The 19,624-nt window shown below is 37.2% G+C and overlaps 1 protein-coding gene across 1 annotated transcript in view; it reads left to right on the forward strand.

The window, feature by feature from the left end:
- Window positions 1–3,770: 3,770 nt before the first annotated feature.
- Window positions 3,771–19,624, forward strand: part of GNAT3 (G protein subunit alpha transducin 3) — a 33,561-nt gene continuing 17,707 nt past the window's right edge. The window contains exons 1-3 of the mRNA XM_080577231.1: window positions 3,771–4,259; window positions 11,763–11,805; window positions 16,001–16,142. Of these exons, the coding sequence (XP_080433357.1) occupies window positions 4,142–4,259; window positions 11,763–11,805; window positions 16,001–16,142 (303 nt within the window). The 5' untranslated portion in view covers window positions 3,771–4,141. The remainder of the gene's footprint in view (window positions 4,260–11,762; window positions 11,806–16,000; window positions 16,143–19,624) is intronic.

The raw sequence follows: 19,624 nt of genomic DNA on the forward strand, positions 1-19,624 counted from the left end.
CCTGTGTTTGTGTTTGGGATTGCCCCGACCCAGATGGAGGACTTTGCACTTGGCCTTGTTGAACTTCATGAGGTTTGCACAGGCCCCCCTCTCAGGCCTGTCTCCGGATGGCATCCCTTCCCTCCAGTATGTTGACCACACCACACAACTTGGTGTCATCAGCAAAATTGCTGAGGATGCACTTGGTCCCATTGCCCATGTCACCAACAAAGATGTTAAGCAGTGTTAGTCCTAATACTGACCCATGAGGAGCACCACTCGTTACTGATCACCTGGACATTGAGCCGTTGACTTTTTGAATGTGACCATGCAGGCAATTCCTTACCCACTGAGTGGTCCATCCATCAGAACCATGTCTCTCCAATTTAGAGACAAGGATATCATGGGGTACAGTGTCAAATACTTTACACAAGTCCAGGTAGATCACATCAGTTGCTCTTTGCCTCTCCACCAATGCTGCAATCCCATTGTAGAAGGCCACCAGATTTGTCAGGCACAATCTGCCCTTAGTGAAGCTATGCTGGCTGTCACCAATTGCCCCCTTATTTTTCATGTGTTTTAACATAGTTTCCAGGAAGGTTTGCTCTATGATCTTCCTAGGCGTAGAGGTGAGATTGACTGGCCTGTAGTTCCCTGGTCTTCCTTTTTTCCCTTCTTGAAAATGGGGTTCTGTTTCCCCTCTTCCAGTCAGTGGGAACTTCACCAGACTGTCACAACTTCCCAAATATGATGGACAGTGGCTTAGCAACAACACCCACTAGGTCCCTCAGGACAGCAGATGTATCTCATCAGGTCCCATGGACTTGTGCACCTTTAGGTTCCTTAGCTGGTCAGTTTCTGAATGCAAAGACATAGAAATAAAAAAAAAAAAGGGAAAAAAAAAAAAAAAAGGAAATTGCAAATTTCCTAAGCTATTCCTCTTTCTTTGACTGGAAGAAAGATAGGAAGATTATAGGTTGGTTGTTTTTTCATTGTTTTGTTGTTTATTTGTTTATTTTAAGAAACTGAAAATAAATTAAAACAAAAAATAACAAACAAACAAACAAAAAATAACACCTAAATTCATTGGAAGGGTTTTTAAACAGTATAATCTATATAAATGCCAAACAAAAATCCCAAACCAGTACACCTTTAATATAAGTTACAAAATCAAAATTTGGAATTACAATCCAGAATTCCAAATCCATGAACTGATCATCTGAAAGCTCTTTTCAAGAGTGTCTCATAGTTTCTCATAGTAGCTACAAAATGCTTGTAATGTACACTTTATATATCAGCACCACCTAGAGTGCATCACTAGAAATAACTCCAGTAACATAATATTCTTCATAAATTGTGATTGTATTTCAAAGGAACGCTTTCCAGACTTACTCTTTTTCAGTGAGTTCCATTTCAACCATACCTGGTTTACACAATAGAAGAGAGACAGGGAGGCAATATTTTTGTTATTGCAACTAGAAGAGGTGAAGAAAAGTTATTGCAAAATATTTTAGATTCAACTGAACTCTGTAAGTCAGTGTCTATTGCTTCTGTCTTGATCATGAGCAGAAAGTTCCTCAATCAGAATATAGGTAGTGATAACAATGATGACAATGATGATATCCAAAGCAGATCAGAATCCTCTTCATTCTCCTAAATCTGTTTTGATTTCCCTGAGAAATAGGAACAGATTGTTGTGTTTTTCAGTAAACTATTTAGTTGAGAGTTAGAAGGCAGAACCAAGCAAATCAGGTGGGTACGATGTTAATTGCATGCTATTGCGTGTTTATGAAGAAATTCTTATTGCATGTTTTATGCAGTTATGAAACAATTGTTAATGCATGTTTATGAAGTAACTGTTTTTACCTTTATTTCTATTGACAATCTGTTTGCAGCATGTTTGCATCACCTAATATATAAAGTTAATTCCTGTATGCAGTCATAAAGTCATAACAGCAACAAAAGGGTAGAAAATTTATGTTATGGGAATAACACTTGATTTTCCATTGCTTTCCAAGGGAAAATGATATAAAGCTTTCTCCATTATTTATTTACATTCATTTTTTTCCACTGCAGATGAATAGGAGCTAGTTTGCCATTGTACTATTCCAGTTTGATACTGTAAAAATTTAATGCAAAATGAGTAGAGATATAACAGTATATGCCTTGAACAACTCAGTAGGGAAGTGGGCTCTTAATCTGGAGGTGATGTTCTTCTCCACGCTTTGTGACTGTAGCAGTTAATTTGTTAATTCTGGCAATGTTCAGAAATGCTCAAACAATTACTTTTCAAATCCACTGAAATCCATAAGAGCATAGTACTTGCCTACGATTCTGGTAAACAGACACCTGGTGTAGATAGAGCACTTCTGCAGCTGTTTATTTTCATTTTTTAAACAAACGTTGTTAGTACAGCTGCATAAAGATCTTATTATGGTCTATATTAAAGAGTAAAAAAAAGTAGGAATATAAGCTTAATAAAATAGAGCATTTTCTTCCTTTGCAGATGTATACGCAAAAAATCAGCTGTTGGTAAGTACTGGTTATTCATTTCTGGCAAAGCAATGCAAGGAGACTGAAAATAGGGCTTCTTGCTCCACTGACTGAGAAGCATAAGACAAACAAGCACATCTTCAGATCTTTACTGCAATGTGTGGTCTTTTTACGAGATGACACTCACTAGTAAATGGGACTGGGACAGCAAAGGGCCTGTCTTTTCTCAGAAGACAGCACTCTCCTGCTCATATGGAGCACAACTCATTAACAGTGCTTCTCATCTTTATTCCTCTCTCTCCCACCTTTGTGACCCAGTGCTAGTTGCCTTCTTGTTAAATCTGGGGTCCTGCTGTGGGAAAGTTTCTATTCTATAGGAGGGATGCGTGAAATACTTTGCTTCAGGTCCTCTTCCTCATTTTTCTTCTGGCTGGAAAATACATCTAACATCATTCAAACTGACCTGTAAGCTTATACCTCTCTTAAACATTGTTTCTGGGCTAAACCTTCTAAAGACTACACATTGGAAAGTTAGAGCATTATTGACCATTGCTAGTCAATAATTGTAAAACAATAATTTTATACAGTAATTTTATAAGTAATTTTATAATTTTATACAAGTTTCTATATTTAATGTAATTGAAATACTGTGCAAAGTGAATAAGTGTAACATTACAATTATTAACAGTATTGCAAACGACCATTTTCAATCTTTTAGTCCTGATGGTAATTCTACTCTTACCCACTGCAACCAGGTGTGGATTACAAAATATATTTTCTCAGTATACTGCTGGCAGCACATACCAAGTAATGTGCCCACTATATTACATAAAGTATTTCTATATTGCTATTGCATTGTGAAGAAACTAAGACAAAATAATTACATCAGTAAGGAGAATCTGACCTCTTTCCCGTCTTACACAAAGAAAGTGTGGTACTTTCAGCTGAAACTGATAGTAAAATCATAAAGAAATGGAAAAGGACCGTGGCAGTTATTAAGGAATTACCATGGAAAAGTATAACAAAGCTGTTACAAACTGCAGTGAAGTACTTATTATCATTACAAGAAAACAAATGAACTTGCCATAATATGAAAATGTATCAAACATTCCGCAAGATAATTAATAATTCAAAAAAAAAAGTCTTCAATACAAATCCAAATTAGGTTAGTTTTAAATAAAGAATACTGAAATTTAGGGTTATAATCACTGAGAAAGATGAAAAATAAATTATTGAAATGCTTCAAAGACATATAAACCTTTCTTGGCTTCAAAACATAAGCACTTATTCACATTTTTTTTTCCTTTAGCTGAATTATTTCTGTTTTTATTGTTTCAAGACATTCTTCATATTTCTTTAAAATGTGTGAGGCTGGACACTGTCTGGCCATGGATAAAGAACTATCTAGACCTTGATATTGCTTTTGAATAGATCATTTTAGTTCTTTGACATCATAACAGTACACTTCATGTCCCTATGTAAATCCTTGACTGTAGCATCTCCGGATCATATGACATGTGAGAAGGAACTATTTGATTTGAAGGCTGAACACAGAGGTGTTCAGGATTCTTAGATTTCCTCAAAGCACAGGCTGTTGTCCTGAATTAAACAACTAGTCTACATAGAAGTAAATCAGTTGGCACAAAGAGAGGATTGTGACCACCTCAAGATGGGCAGTGGCGCCAGTTCCGAGAGCAAGGAGTCAGCCAGGCGATCCAGAGAGCTGGAAAAGAAACTCCAGGAAGATGCAGAGAGGGAAGCCAGGACAGTCAAACTACTACTGTTGGGTAAATAGAATAAAAATTGTTGATAATATTTTTCCAATGAGGTGTTATTTTGCTCTACAATTACATTTCAGAACAGTGGATTTCCCTGCCTTTACTATTTTACTCACAGAAAATAGTCCTGCAGCACATATATAAAGTGTTTTCTGGTTGTGGACACACATGAAGCAAGCAATTAAGACACGTGGAATGAGCTGAAAATGACTATGTAACTAAATGGATTCAATTTTAAATTTTACAAATCCTTGAGCATAGAAAGGTTTGAGAAATGAGAACCTACTGTTAGAATAACTGTTCTGATGTTTACATATGCAGAAAGTAGAACAGATTTTTTTTACGATTCTATATGCATTCATTTGCAGGAGGATTAAGTTAGATAATTGGTTAAGTAGAAAATTCCCAGGTGCCACCAGATATTGAAATAGAAATTGCTTATTTTCCAAACCGTTGCACTTCATTCTTTTACATAAAAACTTATGTGGTGAGTGTTTTTTGTTTGTTTCTTTCTTTCTTTGTTTTTATGTATAAAAATGATACTGTAAATAGAAGAACAGAACGTAGTGAAATGAGTAGAGATGAATATTCTCACAGACTACTACTTCTAATCCACATTATGAACAATTTATTCACAGTGTGTGTAATAGCAAATGAAAGATGATATTTTTCTTGATGCAGCTTTATTTTTTTTTCCCCATGTTACTGCTTAGCCTGCTAGAAATATCCAAGAGCACAATAACACTGCTAGTATCTTAATACCTTTCTTCTACTATTATACTATGAGAGTTTACATTGGTTACACCAAATGAATAGAAAAATAGCCTCTTATCATTCATTTTTTTCTAATTTTTTTTTCATTGTAACCACAAGGTTTACAAATGCTGTTAAACTGAGATTTATTCAGCCTGAGCTAGATCTCTCACATAAAGTAAATCAGATTAATTCTATTTGTATCTTATGCAAAATATCTATTTATGCCTGCTGAGAATCTGTCCATTATAAATAATAAATACAGGAAAAAGACCAGCATGCAGGTTTCTCAAATGATTACAGGAAAATAACAGTTTGACACAGTTTAAGTACTATCAGTATTCAGATTGCAATTTACAAAGTTTTAGAAATCAGTAGAGAATATGAAGATTTTCTGTGCTACATTAATAGAAATTATTGCTCCTGCTGAGACAACCTTAAGTTGGTGAAAAAGACAATAATATTTTCATTTAAGCTTTCATAAAGTTTCAATAATTTCTATATATTCTTAAGAAAATAAACTGGCAAATTGAGTTAGAACCAGAATCCGTCTTTCCAGAATCCTGTCTCTGACCAAAACTGATCCATGAGGAAGATGTAAGAAATCCTTTAAGAGGAATTTAGAGAATAAAGAGAAATTTATAAGATAAGCAGTTTGATGATATACTTTTATCTTCAAACCTTCATGTCCTAGCTCTCATACTGCAGGTTGTCTTACACCAGGACACAAAATAAATCACTCCTCCCAGAAAATATGTATGTATTTAGTATTTAGAGCATTAACTTAGAATGTTTCCCAATGGATAAAATTAATCTTTTTCTGACACTATTAGTATCTCAGTCTTAAGATACTTTTAGTAAAATGTTTTGAGATGAATTGCAAGCTACATGAAAAAGATTTCTATTTAGTTTAACTTTAGCATATTTCAGCCTCATCAACTATTCAAACTCTCTTTTCATGAAACAAGACAATCACCAAAACTTGATGAACTCTTCTCTATAGCATATATTTCTATTTTATCTGCTTTTATTCAAGCTATGTCAGTGGGTGGTGTTTTGGAAAGCTTTTCTCCTAGGGTACTTATGATATAGAACACAAGGAACCAAACAAAAAACGTTACAGGGAAAAAAAATAAAATTAATTTATTTCTTCTTTAAAAAAAAAAAAGAGGTGAATAAAGTCTGTTTTGAACTCAGTACACAGCTAGAGTGAAAGTGTTTGTTCAACATTTGGAATCACAGCTGCTGAAGCAATGTGTATATGGGGCATCATATAGATCTTTCTACGGTCAACCAGTGAAATGGCCAGGTAGGACAAAATAAATCCACTATCCAGATCTGGGTTCAAGGCTGGATTATTTTATTTTATTTCAGATTTTAGATTATTCTGATATTTCTATACCTCCAAGGTGATCTCAGAAAATGATTCAGTTCTTACACTTCATAATTTAAGGGTACCACCATTCGAACTGATAAGACTAGTCTTATCCTAGCCCTAGATTTCTGTTCATTTTGACCACACATTGCCTCTATGTTATGGTCCAGGTATCACCATTGTTTATTTTGCAGTAGGCAGACTGGCATATATATATATATTTGGAAAAAGGTTGTACATATATTTCATATGTTTTTCAGTGTCATCACTATTGCTCTTACCTTTAAAATGTGAAGAAGGGGAAAAAAACAAACAAACAAACAAACAAACAAACAAAAAGCATTCTGACCATTTCCTGAGAGGAGTTTTTAATTATTAAATTTAAATTTAATTTTAAATTTTATTTAAATTTAACTATTAAATTAATTTAATAGTTTTTAGTCTGGTCTGTCTGTGTCCTCCAACAGGTCACTTTACAAAAATTAAATTATATACAGAAACTAAAAACACCACATTACCACATTTCTTTACATTAAGTTCCATGACCTAGGCAAACACTTTCTTGGTACAGAGCTGATAATTTGTAGTTTATAGAACATGCACAAGGAGAGGAGGAAAACAATGTCCCTTCCTCATTTTCTTCAGAAGTTGCCCCAGAGCCAGGAAGGTTCAGACCTTTGTGCTAGGTGCTCCTGTGCTGTCAAGGTCATCCTTCTCCAGAAATCTAGTCCTTGAATATTTATACTTCCAAAATTCATATCTTTTTATGAGTCTGGAACAAACTCCAGCGTGAAAATGTTATTTCTTTTGTATCAGGTGATAAATACAGCCACATCTTGTATGTACTTTGTAGGAGGCCAGCCTACAGGTAAAGTACAATGCACATTTGAAACGCCACCAGAACAGCTGATGCTCACAGTACTGTAGGAACAATGACATTTCATAGAAATAAGAACTTAACTTCAGTTTAGATAATCATTACAACTTTTAACTTTATTAATTGATGACCTCATTGTATGCAGTTTCCAGTGGCAGATTACAACTCACCCACATCAGAGCTGATCACCCCCATCTCACTGAGAAATACTCATTTTTAGAATATCTAATTTAATTTAAGCACCTACTTCAGGGTGACCAAAATTGAAGCAATATGTTTTTTTTTAGTTTTAGAAGAAAATATTTTTCTCCACTGTCTATAACGGGTACCTGATAGTGACTCTGAACATAGAGGTTTGCAGTGTAGACATTTAAAATCCATTAAATGAGTCAAATCCAGTTCAATTGCCATAGTTATGAGGCAAGGCTTAAATTATTGCTATTAACACCTTCACTGAAAACAAAGACTTTGAAAGTAAAGACAGCTGAATAACCCCACTGACTGAAAGGCAGTGGTGTGGTTTTTGTTTTGTTTTGTTTGTTTTATTTTTGTTTGTTTGTTTGTTTCTGGAGGAGCAGGGGAGAAACTTAAGGACCTTATTCTCTCAAGAGGGCACAGGGTTAATAAAGCACCTGTTTTGTTTTGTTTTTTTTTTCTAGTTTGTCTCTCCTGTGGAGAAAGTAAGTTCAGTTTGGTAAGAGGACTGGAAAGATATGATTTCCAGCCTACTTCAATGTTTCCAGAGGTTTCACACCTCTGCATGAGCCTTGTTGATGGCACTCAGAGCTTAGGGTTTTGTTTTATTTTTTCAAGTATTACATGAGAGTCAGTTGTGGCAAGTTTCAAAATATTCAGGCAGCAGTATTTTTTTTTTTTTTTACCTGTCCTTATGGAAAATTTCCTAAATTAAACCTTTATTATCACATAAATAATAACTGTAAAGAGATAATAGCTATTTTTTCTGATACACAAAGCAATGCAATATATTAAACAAACAAACAAACAAACAACTTCTTTTATGACTCAACAGATGTTAATTGTGAACGGGACTTGTGCTCTCCCCTGTATCCACAAATATTCAAACAAATCTTAATGTCTTCATTAATGATCTGGACAATGACACAGAGTATACCCTCAGCAATATTTTTTATGACACAAAAACTGAGGTGAGTGGCTGATATACCGTTGGGTTGTGCTACCTTCCAGTGGGACTTGGACAGATGGAAAAATGGCCTGATAGGAGCCTCATGAGGTTCAAGACGAAGAAATGCAGAATCCTGCACTGGGAGAGGAACAACTCCAGGCTCAAGTATATGTTGAGGGTCACCAAGGTGGAAAGCAGAAAAGGACCTTGGGGGTCCTGGTGGGCACCACGTTGAACATCAGTCAGCAATGAGCCCTTGCTGCAAAAGCTAACCATATCCTGGACTGCATTAGGCAGAGTATTGGCAGCAGGTTGAGGGAGGTGATGCTTCTGCTCTACTTAGCACTGATACGACCACATCTGGAGTACTGTGTCCAGTTCTAGGCCCTCCAGTACAGAAGAGATCTGAGCATACTGAAAGGAGTTCAACATATGGCCACCACGATGGTGAAGGGACTGGAGCACCCCTACTCTAAGGAAAGGCTGAGGGACCTGGGACTGTTCAGCATGGAGAAGAGGAGGCTCAGGGGATCTTATCAATGTGGATAAATACCTGAAGGGAGGGTGCAAAGCGGACAGAGCCACACTCTTTTCAGTGGTGCCCAGGGACAGGACAAGAGGCAATGGGCACAGACTAGAACACAAGAGGTTCCTCCTGAACGTCAGGAAGCACTTCGGTGCTGTGTAAGTGACAGAGTACTGGCACAGGTTGCCCAGAGAGGTTGTGTGGTCTCCCTCCTCGGAGATCTTCAAAAGCCATTTGGATATGGTCCTGGGTAGCCAGTTCTGCATGGCCTTGCTTGACCAGGGACAAGATGGCCTCCAAATGTCTATTCCAATCTCAACCATGTTGTGATTCTGTGAAATTCTGCTTAGGAAAGTAGTGGAGTCAAGTTACAGCTGAGGTCTTGCGTTCTGCTCTCCTTTGAATTCAATCAGTTCTCACTGACTTTCAAGGCACCTCCAGTTTTTTTCTCTGTTCCTGCTCTGTCTATAGACCTTTGTAGTCTGTACTGTAGAGGCTGGGCCATCCCATAGCAGAGGGGCAATTCAAGTGATGTCTCTGGGTGTGGCTCCTTTGCAGATCCTTGCCTGCAGCTATGCCACGCTCACTGCACTTCTCGAGGCTTCTCTGAAGCCTCAATGTGTCCTGAAACAGAAATGGCGTGGATGTTGGGAAGTCAAGTTGAAAATACCCCAACCAAGATGAGAGGCAGTTTACGGTCTGCCGAACTGTCCTTCGTCCAGCACAGTGCTGAAGGTGGATGTAGCATGCCCTGGTACACTGTGAAATAATTTTCATCTCTCAGGAACTGGCCCAGAATTCCAGGCACTAACAGAGATTTCCGTGCCTTTATTTTCCATGCCTTTATCCACCTCAAGGAAACTTGGCGTACAAATAAAGATATGGAAATCAAAGGTAAATTTGAATAAAAACTAGATCATAAGAATGTGAAATGCAAAATACAGGCTATAGCATGTTTTATGAGGTCCCTGTCAGGCAGAGACACAAATCTTCACAGAGACAGGGAATTGTTTAAAAGCCAATTAAACTTTCCAAGCTTTAGAACAAGACTGACTTTGGCCTAAACTCTAGTCTTTTATGCAGAAAATTTGGGCTAGATTATAATTTCCCTCTTCACTGCCTCCTAAAGTGAAGCTGCCCTCAGCTCCCCCTTCAGTCTTGCGAGGGCTTCCATGGTTCTTTTGCTGCCATTTGCATGAGCAGGATTCTGTGGTGGTTAGAAATGCAGCTGTGGCCCTGCTCTCCTGTCCTAAGGGCTCGGGCCAGAAAAGAAGGCTGCACAGGAGGGGGAAGAAAGAAGGGAAGCAGGTGCAAAGTAAATTGTTTCTGACTTGTTTCCTGTAGTACAACTGCTGCTATGATTAACACAATACTCCAGAGAGAAGCCAAAGTCTATGAGTCATCTGTTGTTTAGATAAAGGCATTACTGGGTCATAAATTAGAGATGAGCAGAGGTAGAGAAATACACCCATAAGAGATAAATTATGATTCCTACTCTATTTTAACCTTGTCTTCCAAATCTGGAAGAGAGGTTCATTTCTGTATTATGCTTCCTGGCATCTTTCCATGAGGTGGATGCAGGAATTCCCAGAACTGTTTGCTCTCTTCCCTACAAAAAAAGTTTAGCAATGCTGCTTCCCTGGCAGGGCTTTACCAAGTTCTTCAGAGGGGAACTGAGGGGATAAAAAGTGATCTAAAGCAAATTTGCATTTTGTCCAAACTGTGGCAGATGGCAGCATCAGCTCATTTTGCATGGGCTTGATGTTTTCCTCTTGCACTTTCTGCCATTCACATTGTGAGCTTCAGAAAATGTTTTGCATATGGTTTGCTGTCTGTTGTGATTCAATTGAGTAAATTAATCTCTGTCATTTAAATGTTATTAGCTTTACAAAATCTGTTTGGAAAGTCTGTAATCTTCCATTCACTGAGGGGCCATCAGTTAGAATAGCTATGCCTCGGGTTTCCTCTTTTGCCAAAAGTATTCAGTAAGGTAAATGATAATCTGCAAAAATCAGAGCAGAGATGAGTCTTGTCCCATGGATTCATACACAGAAGTTAAATCTTCTTTGCAGGTTCTTTTAAAATCTAGCTCGTGTTTGGCAGGTGTGGCCAAGCCCTGCTCCTCACCAGTCTCACTGATAGAAGTTAAAATGGTTAAACTCATACTGATTTGCAATGGAAAGTCTTGTGTTGTGATTATTCACTTTGCATGTGATAAGAAGGCCAAATTAATCTGACTAAACTGACCTAAACTAAGACCTAGTTCTGCATATTGCCTGTACAACCAAATGCCTATATCTCCCTGACAGCAATGGGAATTTATTGGAAATTCATTCCCTAGCTGTATCTGCTGCAAGGCTCTGCAGATTTCCCACTTCCAGCGGAAGACCATGGGGCAGAGGAAGTGGCAATATACCGGTATCAAGACATTTGCTCATGTGCTGCCTCTGCTTCATGAGCTAAACCACATAGACATTCTGCTTTTCCACTTGTTTAAATATGCTAGGTGGTCTGGCTTACAAAGTCAGCATAGACACTAGATGAAATCAAAATATGACCAATATCTCTTTGATAATTAGAAGCTGTATTTTTCTTAGTTGACTGCACTTTCCTCTCTTTTCAAATTCCCTTCCCTCTTTTAGAATTTATATTTTCACCAAGATTTCATTCTTTTTAAGTCTGAATGGACACTAGGCAGGTTTACAGTTAGTGAAATGGGGATCTGAACCATCTGTATGTCTCTTCATAAATACCAAATTCTGTTCTAGAGAGTTATTTTTAATATTTGCTACTTATTGATGTATCAATCATATCTTCTGAACATTCCCCCTCTGCAGGTGCTGGAGAGTCAGGAAAGAGCACTATTGTAAAGCAAATGAAGTAAGTACATGAATATTCATATCAGTTGTTGAATATGGTATTTGTAGCATAAGCTATCTAACATCTTATTGCAATATTTATGTTATTTGAATAAAATGCAAAGAAACATCATTAAAATCAAGTCCTCATTCAGGCACATAAACAAAAATACAAAGTGACTAAGACACACAGCTGTATTGTCTAATCAAATCATGCACCTGTCCGACCCTTTACTGAAGCTTCCTCTTTGGCTTCAGTGGGAGTTGCGGTTCTGTGGTGAGACCATATAAGATAACAGGCCATAGCACATCCACCTAGCCTAGTATCTCATATCCTGAAGTAGCTACTGGAGGATGTTTCCAGAAAATTATCAGATCACACATGCAAACACACTGTAATACTTTCACCAAATACCCTGCCAATATCTGGTGACCTGTTATTCAGGGACCATCCTGAACCAGAGAAACAGAGATGGTATCAGTATGGTAAATAGTCCCCAGTTAATTCATGTCAGTTTTCTCCTGAATCTCTTTTGAACCAATGTTAACTAATAACACCCTCATCTCCCTTTGTTCAATTTTAATTTTGTCCACATCATTGTCATTCAATTTCACTGTATTGCAAGTGAAAATATTAAAGTATTCACATTATGTAACTGTAGTGTCAAGACTTTTTTTTTTTCCTTCCTTCAAACTGGGTTCTGTAGGTCATTCTTGGTCCTGGGAAAATAAAATAAATAAAAATAAAATAAAACAGGAACTGCAAAACTTTAAAATATGATCCCACTTTGTAAGCACTAGTATCTTGGTTTAAAAAAAAAAAAAAAAAGTGTTTTACTAAATCAGTAATATTATTTCTAATATAAGTTCTCCTAAATATTTTATACCTTCACCTATGTATTTCAAAGAGTGAAGTAAAAAATGTCATATCACAAAAGTAATTTTCTACTACATAAGCAGCTCATTTTCTAACAAGACAGATTCAGTACTATCCATCAAATATTTCTCTATTTTTTGGTTTGATTGTTTGTTTTGTTCCAGTTCAGTGGTGGATAACTTTATTTCTCTTTTGAGTTTCAATCAGGAGATATCCACTACGCAGTAAACGATTGAAATGTATTTTGCTGAAAGCTTCACCAAGTATGAGCAGATTAGATATGTTCCTCTGAATTAAACACTATAAGAAGGCTGATAACCCTAAACAACTTCAAGGAGGGAGCAGGAAGTGGCAAAGCTGAGTTATCTTTAAAGCCACGTGTATACATGAGCTGTCAACCTGAGCACAAATGTGAATTGTTTTCCCAGGAAAATGTTGAAGAAAATTATCACTTTTCATACAAAATGTCAACTTTATGTCATAACCAGTTTTTTTTTTCTAAAAAGGGAAATTAGACAGTAAAAAAGAAATATCTATATTTTTTTCAGTGAAGTATAACATTTTCCAGAGAAGACTGATAAAAATACAAATTCACACTAAAATCAGGGTTATTTTACTCCTATTACTATAATTTTCTAATTCATAAACCTCATTCTTTCCAGACTGAAGATTTCAATCAAAGTTGAATCCTTCCACTTAGCTTTGCACAATGTCTTGTGATGCTCCAAATATAGATATGGTGCAAGGCCTAAAAAGGCTAGGATGTTTAAGAGGGACAACTAAAAAAAAATAAATAAATCTGGAGCTCTGTGCTTCTGACTATCTCAATTCCAATGTGTGAGCTAATTTGTTTAATCCAAGCTGAGTATTTCTCTGCTATGCCTTGAATTAGAAGTATAAATCTACTTTATAACACTCAGAATTGTAGAAGTTCGGGAAATAAAAAGCAAGAAACAAAATATTTGGTAATTCATCAAGCCAGTAGAGACTAAATCAAAGCCTCCTGCCTGAACTTTTTCCTCCAATAAAAACATATTCTAGGTATTATGACTGGTAAAACAACTCACAGCTTTAGCATCCTCCACTTATTTACAGGTTGGATTTGTTTGTTTGTTTATTTTGTTGGTTTTTTTTCTTTTCCAAGGAGTGTTAGAGAACTAAATTTTCCATTGATAGAAAGCTCCTTCTAACCACACAAGATGTTAGCCTGTTTTACAATCCGCTCTTAAGAATGACCAATGTTTAATAAATGTAGCAAAATTCACTACTGATTTAACAGGCTGGCTAGCATCTCTTCTGCCAGAAGACATAAATATATATTTTTTTAAAAAAGGGGGTTAGGGAGTGGCACAAAAAAGCCTTGAGCAAAAACAAATTTTGTTCTGTAATTACAGAATCTAGTTTTATTTCAGGATCTTATACGTTCTTCCTCTCTTTGTTCTTCAAAGGGAAAACATGAAAACAACATATACAATAGTCATCTAGGGACTACATTAAGGCTTGATCTTTACTCTTAACCCCGATTTTCCAGCCACAGGCAAAAAGCTTATCTTCTCCACATACCCTGTTTTGGACACTGCTGTAAGACACTCAAAGTAGTCAAACAAAGCTCATGTTCTTCATGGGGTAACCACACTGTCCGTCTATTCAAGTACATCACATCTTGTCATGGTTTGCTATATAAGAAGTTCTGGCTGAATATAAGAGGACTCTTCTGTACAGTGAGGGTGACCGAGCACTGGAACAAGTTGCCCAGAGAGGTTGTGGACTCTCCTTCTCTGGAGATATTCAAAACCCACTTGGATGCCATCCTGTGCAATATGTTCTAGGTGATCAGAGTAAATATATCTCCCCTCTCAATAAGTCTTCCTATTTCATTTAAATCACCATTTTGACATAGGGATGCACGGATACCTCAGATGCTGGTAGAAAAATGTCCACCAGTATGCCAGCCTGCATAACACAGCTCCTCTTTATTTTTCTTACAATTTTAGTAGGATTCCTTTGAATCTTGTAGATTAGTGCTGAAATCAACATTTAAAAAAAAAAAATTGAAATAGAGTTTATAGATTTGCCTGTTCAAAAAGTGGTTGTGAAAACACTTAAGAGAACTGTTTTCTCTTACAATGCTACAGATGCAAGTACAGAACTTTTGAATTCTGTGCTGTCCATATGTTTCGATTCTTGACATGTTACGATTCTTGAGCATTCATTTATGATCTAGCTTGTGTGTGTGCAAGTGAACTATTTTCTGACAGGACTGACTTCTCCCCTTGCAGGGAAAGTGTCCCCAAGACACACACCTGTACTCATTCTGGGCTAGACTGTCAGATTCTTTCATATCACCCATTTTGGCTTGTATAGCTCTGTTAAGACTGTATCTCTGGCAAGGTTGGGGGGTTGGTGTAGGAATTAGTTATTTAATAACCTGGCCTTCACCTCTGAAGAACTGAAGTGAGGAAGAATAGTCTTGGTTCTAGAAGTAGCCAAAGCAGCTTGCTGTCTGCTCATTGAGAGTACGCTACACCAAAATAGATGAAGTTTTCATTCTTTCCACAACTAGTGGAAAAAGATCTCTCTCGGAGCCATGATCCAATCTACACACTGATCTCAGAGAACTTTAACCCTATGCCACACTTCAGTTAGGGAAGATTATGAAATTACAGTCCCTCTCTCAGAATCAGATTAATTGAATTTGACTGTTAAGATTCTTTGACCTTTGGAATACGAGCAAAATCCTCTTGAGTAATAGTTATCTCCCCAAAGTCTACAGAAAATAATAACATCTTTCATGAATTAGAAGTTTTAATCGATGTACAAAGAAATATTAAAGACTGCATTTTCTGTTGAGAAAGTACCTCACAGTGTAGAAATATAATTACATTATTGTTTTCCATTCTAGATAAGACTCAGGTTAAAAATGAGAGTTACTAAACAAGCAATGTGAGATCCCAGTTCTAATATTATAGACTGTAATAATACAATATTTGAGGCATAAGTCCAGCTATGCATCTTGCCCTGTAACCACAGGAATGGGCTGGGGACCTGTTTTGGACCCATGCAACATTACCTTATGTTGACTCACAGGTGAAAAGAAAAGTACGTATTCAGCCAGACTGGGAAAAAAAAAAAAAAGTAGCTTTTTATTGTCACAGAAACTGCTGCTATCCCATTCCACCAGAACAGGCAGATCAAGTATAGACAGATGCTTTTCCAAGGGCCAGAGAGATTCATTTTTTTTTCATGCAGAGCACAAAAGTATCTGGTTCAACTTTTATTATTTGTCTTTTTAATGCATCCCAAACAATTTTATTTTATTTTTTTTCTATTTTTGCACCAGGATCATCCATAAAGATGGTTTCACATACCAAGAACGCATGGAGTTCAGACCTGTCATTTACAGTAACGCAGTGCAGTCTATCCTGTCTATCGTGAAAGCACTGACTAAGTTAGGGATCAATTATGAAAACCCAGCTAGAATTGTGAGTATGATGTTCTTTCTCTTGAAATAGGCATTAATATATATATATATATATATAAAAATATATAAATGTAGTAGTAGAGACTAATAGAACAAAGCAAGAGAGTTCAGTATTTGCTTTATGATAGTAAAAACTAAGTACTGTTTGGATTACAGATGTGATAAGATATCCTTACTTATTTTCATTTTCTGAAGACTGATGCCTGAGGTCTGAACTTTGCATAAACTGTCATTTACTCTACTACAAAAGAAATGTTCAAATCTTATGTCAAAAAACATAAGAAAAAAAAAAAGAAAACCTTTTCTTGGCTGCTTAGTCATTTATTCAACGGTATTAGAAATGTGATAAAAATTTCCTTTTTAAGAATAAATCTTGGGGCTCAGCCATGTAAGGAAAGGTCATATAGATGTGTTTGGAATACTTCAGTTTTATCTTGCTCCTGGGGCAGAGAACTCCTCATTGTGCAGAAGGAGTACTGCAGAGAAGTGGAGTTTGACCTTCCTGGCATGGTTAACTGTCCTATACACAAGTGTGAAGAGCAGCACTTCTCTTTCTACAACTTCCTTAAGCAGCTCATAACACTGATTCCAGCACCTTGCAGACTTTACCAAGAGGCTAGAGAAGTCAAGAGGAGGCTGAGGGGAGGCCTCATGGCGGCCTGCAGCTTCCTTATGAGGGGAGCGGAGGGGCAGGCGCTGAGCTCTGCTCTCTGGGGACAGCGACAGGACCCGAGGGAACGGCATGGAGCTGGGACAGGGGAGGACCAGGCTGGGGGTTAGGGAAAGGTTCTGCACCCAGGGGTGGTCGGGCACTGGGACAGGCTCCCCAGGGCATTAGTAACAGCACTGAGCCTGCCAGAGTTCAAGAAGCATTTGGACAGTGCTCTCAGGCACATGGTCTGATTTTTGGATGGTGCTGTGTGGAGCCAGGAGTTGGACTCTATGATCCCTGAGGCTCCCTTCCAACTCAGATTATCCCATGATTTTATGATTCCATGAAGTAAGATTAATGCAGTCATCAGCGAGTAGTTTTTTATCAGAAGTTTAATCAGGAAGACTAAATAATTGAGGAAACTCAGTCCCTTCTTTTGTGCCCAAGAGCAAAGGCACATTTGAGAGATGCCATACTTCTCCTCAGTATATATGTTCCAAATCAGGAAACTTTTGTTTTCATTTGACAGGTAAACTGACAGTGCCTCCTCATTTACAGTAAGAAGACCTGCAATCTTCTGGTAATCATGCAGAATTTTCAGGGAAATAATTAAAGGGAAAACACATACCTTTCTTCTCAGTGTGATGATTTGCTTGTAATTCAGATCTTGCTGAGAATTTCTCAAAGGCCCATCAGAATATCAACTGGTTCCAGTTTTGGCAAATTCTCCATATTCCCTAGGGGTTCATCTTAGAGGGAATTATAGCTACTTATCTGAAATCAGATCTCCTTCTTACAGAAGACTATATCTCATTACATTGATATGTAATACTTTGATCTAAAAAACGATAAACAAATGCTTCAGAGGTAACTAAAGGACATACAGTCAGCTGACAAAATAAAAACTAAATGTTTCTTCCTGCATTCTTTTAAGAGTCCATGTCCACTAATCATGCAAACAAATGTAAAAGTGCCCAAAAACACCACACAGAAAACAGGCCCATATGAATATGCTGCAGCTTGGCCGTCTCAGTTGCAATAGGCCCACATACTGCATAAGGATCCATGCCCCAGTCTGCACACCCTAAGACAGCTGAACCTTGCAGAACCCAGCCAGCTAGTTCTGGCTCACCCTTCAGTATCTACTGCCAGGTCCAGACTCTGTTTTCCACTTATACTTTAGATATGTTCAGCCCATGTCCCAGTAGTTCAGCTTATTTTCCCAGCTTTACCAAACTTTCTAAGTTTATATATATTCACTCATCATTCTTCCATAGGGATATATTCACAAAATACAAAAGTAGGGAATACAAGCATAGCAACTTAATTTATTTAGCCACAGGCATCATAAAATCATTGAAAAATACAGTTTGGAAGGGATCTCCTGAGGTCACTCTGCTCCATCCTCCTGATAAAATCAGGACCAAATAAATTGTTATTCAGGGTTGTTCCAGTCAAGTTTTAATATCTCAAAGGATGAGGATTTCTTCACATGACAGACTCTCTGGGCCCCTGCTCCAGTGTTTGAAATGCTTCTCTGAATTTCACAAGGTTCCTCTGTGTTCATATTTCCTGTCTGCCTGCTTCCCTCTCCTGTGTGTCCACTACCTCCAATTTTGTATTTTCCACAAAATTTCTGAGAGTGCATTCCAACCCACCATCCAGGTCCTAAACAAAGAAAGGGCCCAAGTATCAGCTCCTGAGGCATGCCACTATTGTATTGCTACAAGTTGGACTCAGTACTGCTGATAACCATCCTTTGAGCCCTAAGATCTAACGAATTTTCCACCAATGTTATTGCCCACTTATTCAGTTCAATGTGGTTATAAAAGTATTACGGGCAAAGATGTCAAAGGCCTTGCTAAAGCCAAGATACATACCATCCTCTACTTTCCCTCTTCTTCACAAACTAAATCTCACTGTAGAAGGCAATCAAGATAGTTGTGTGAAATTTGCCTTTGGTAAATCCACGCTGGCTGTTCCAAACCACTGTGTCTAAAATGATATCAAAGACATAAGTGACTGAAAAGAAAGAGAACTTCTTTGGTTTCATATGAGATAAGTGCTTGATCCTTAGAGAGTCCGTAGAGTCATCCAGGCCTTACTTCAACCTCTTTTTACCAAGATTTTTTTTTTTTTTTTACTCAGAACAAATAAATAGTTACAGAGATTAATATTAGCTACTTATTATTAACCTATAAAACTTCTTATCCAGTGTCCAAGCTGAGGATTCCATGGAATTTCCTGTTCTTGCATGGAGAGGCCATTGTTTCAGGAGTTGACCATGAAACAGCTTCTCAGAAATAAACATATACCAAGTATTGACTACTCCTAAAGGACGACTGCTGTAATCCACATTGTAAGCAGCAGTATGAAGATTGCTGTTGAAAATTAAACTAATATGAAGATCAAATTTTCAACAAGAAAACTACAGCATGATTGGAAGCCCATAAGAAAAAAAAATCAGAGTTGCTAGTTTGACAAATATCCATGTGTGGATTACTAACATGAAAAAGTGATATATTTTTCTTTTCTCCTTTGCATGCATTTACTTTAACAAAATTAAAAAAAAAAAAAAAAGGAACACAGCAACCAGGTTATAAAACTTCTTCCAAAAATCTATGCCAGTTTCATAGAAATTTTGTTCAAGTAATTTCACAGCTTGGGGAACCAGGAACTGAAATCTTCTGTTAAGTAGCACTTTATTTCTTAGCATCATATACAATCAAATGCAGAAAACTGCAGGTATGTTAATTTTACCACAGATAGCACAGGAAGACCACACTTACTTTCATTGACATTGGAATAATAGGCCTCTAGGAATATAAAAT

Source organism: Anser brachyrhynchus (genome assembly GCF_964034855.1).
Source record: "Anser brachyrhynchus genome assembly, chromosome: 1".
Lineage (NCBI taxonomy): Eukaryota > Metazoa > Chordata > Aves > Anseriformes > Anatidae > Anser > Anser brachyrhynchus.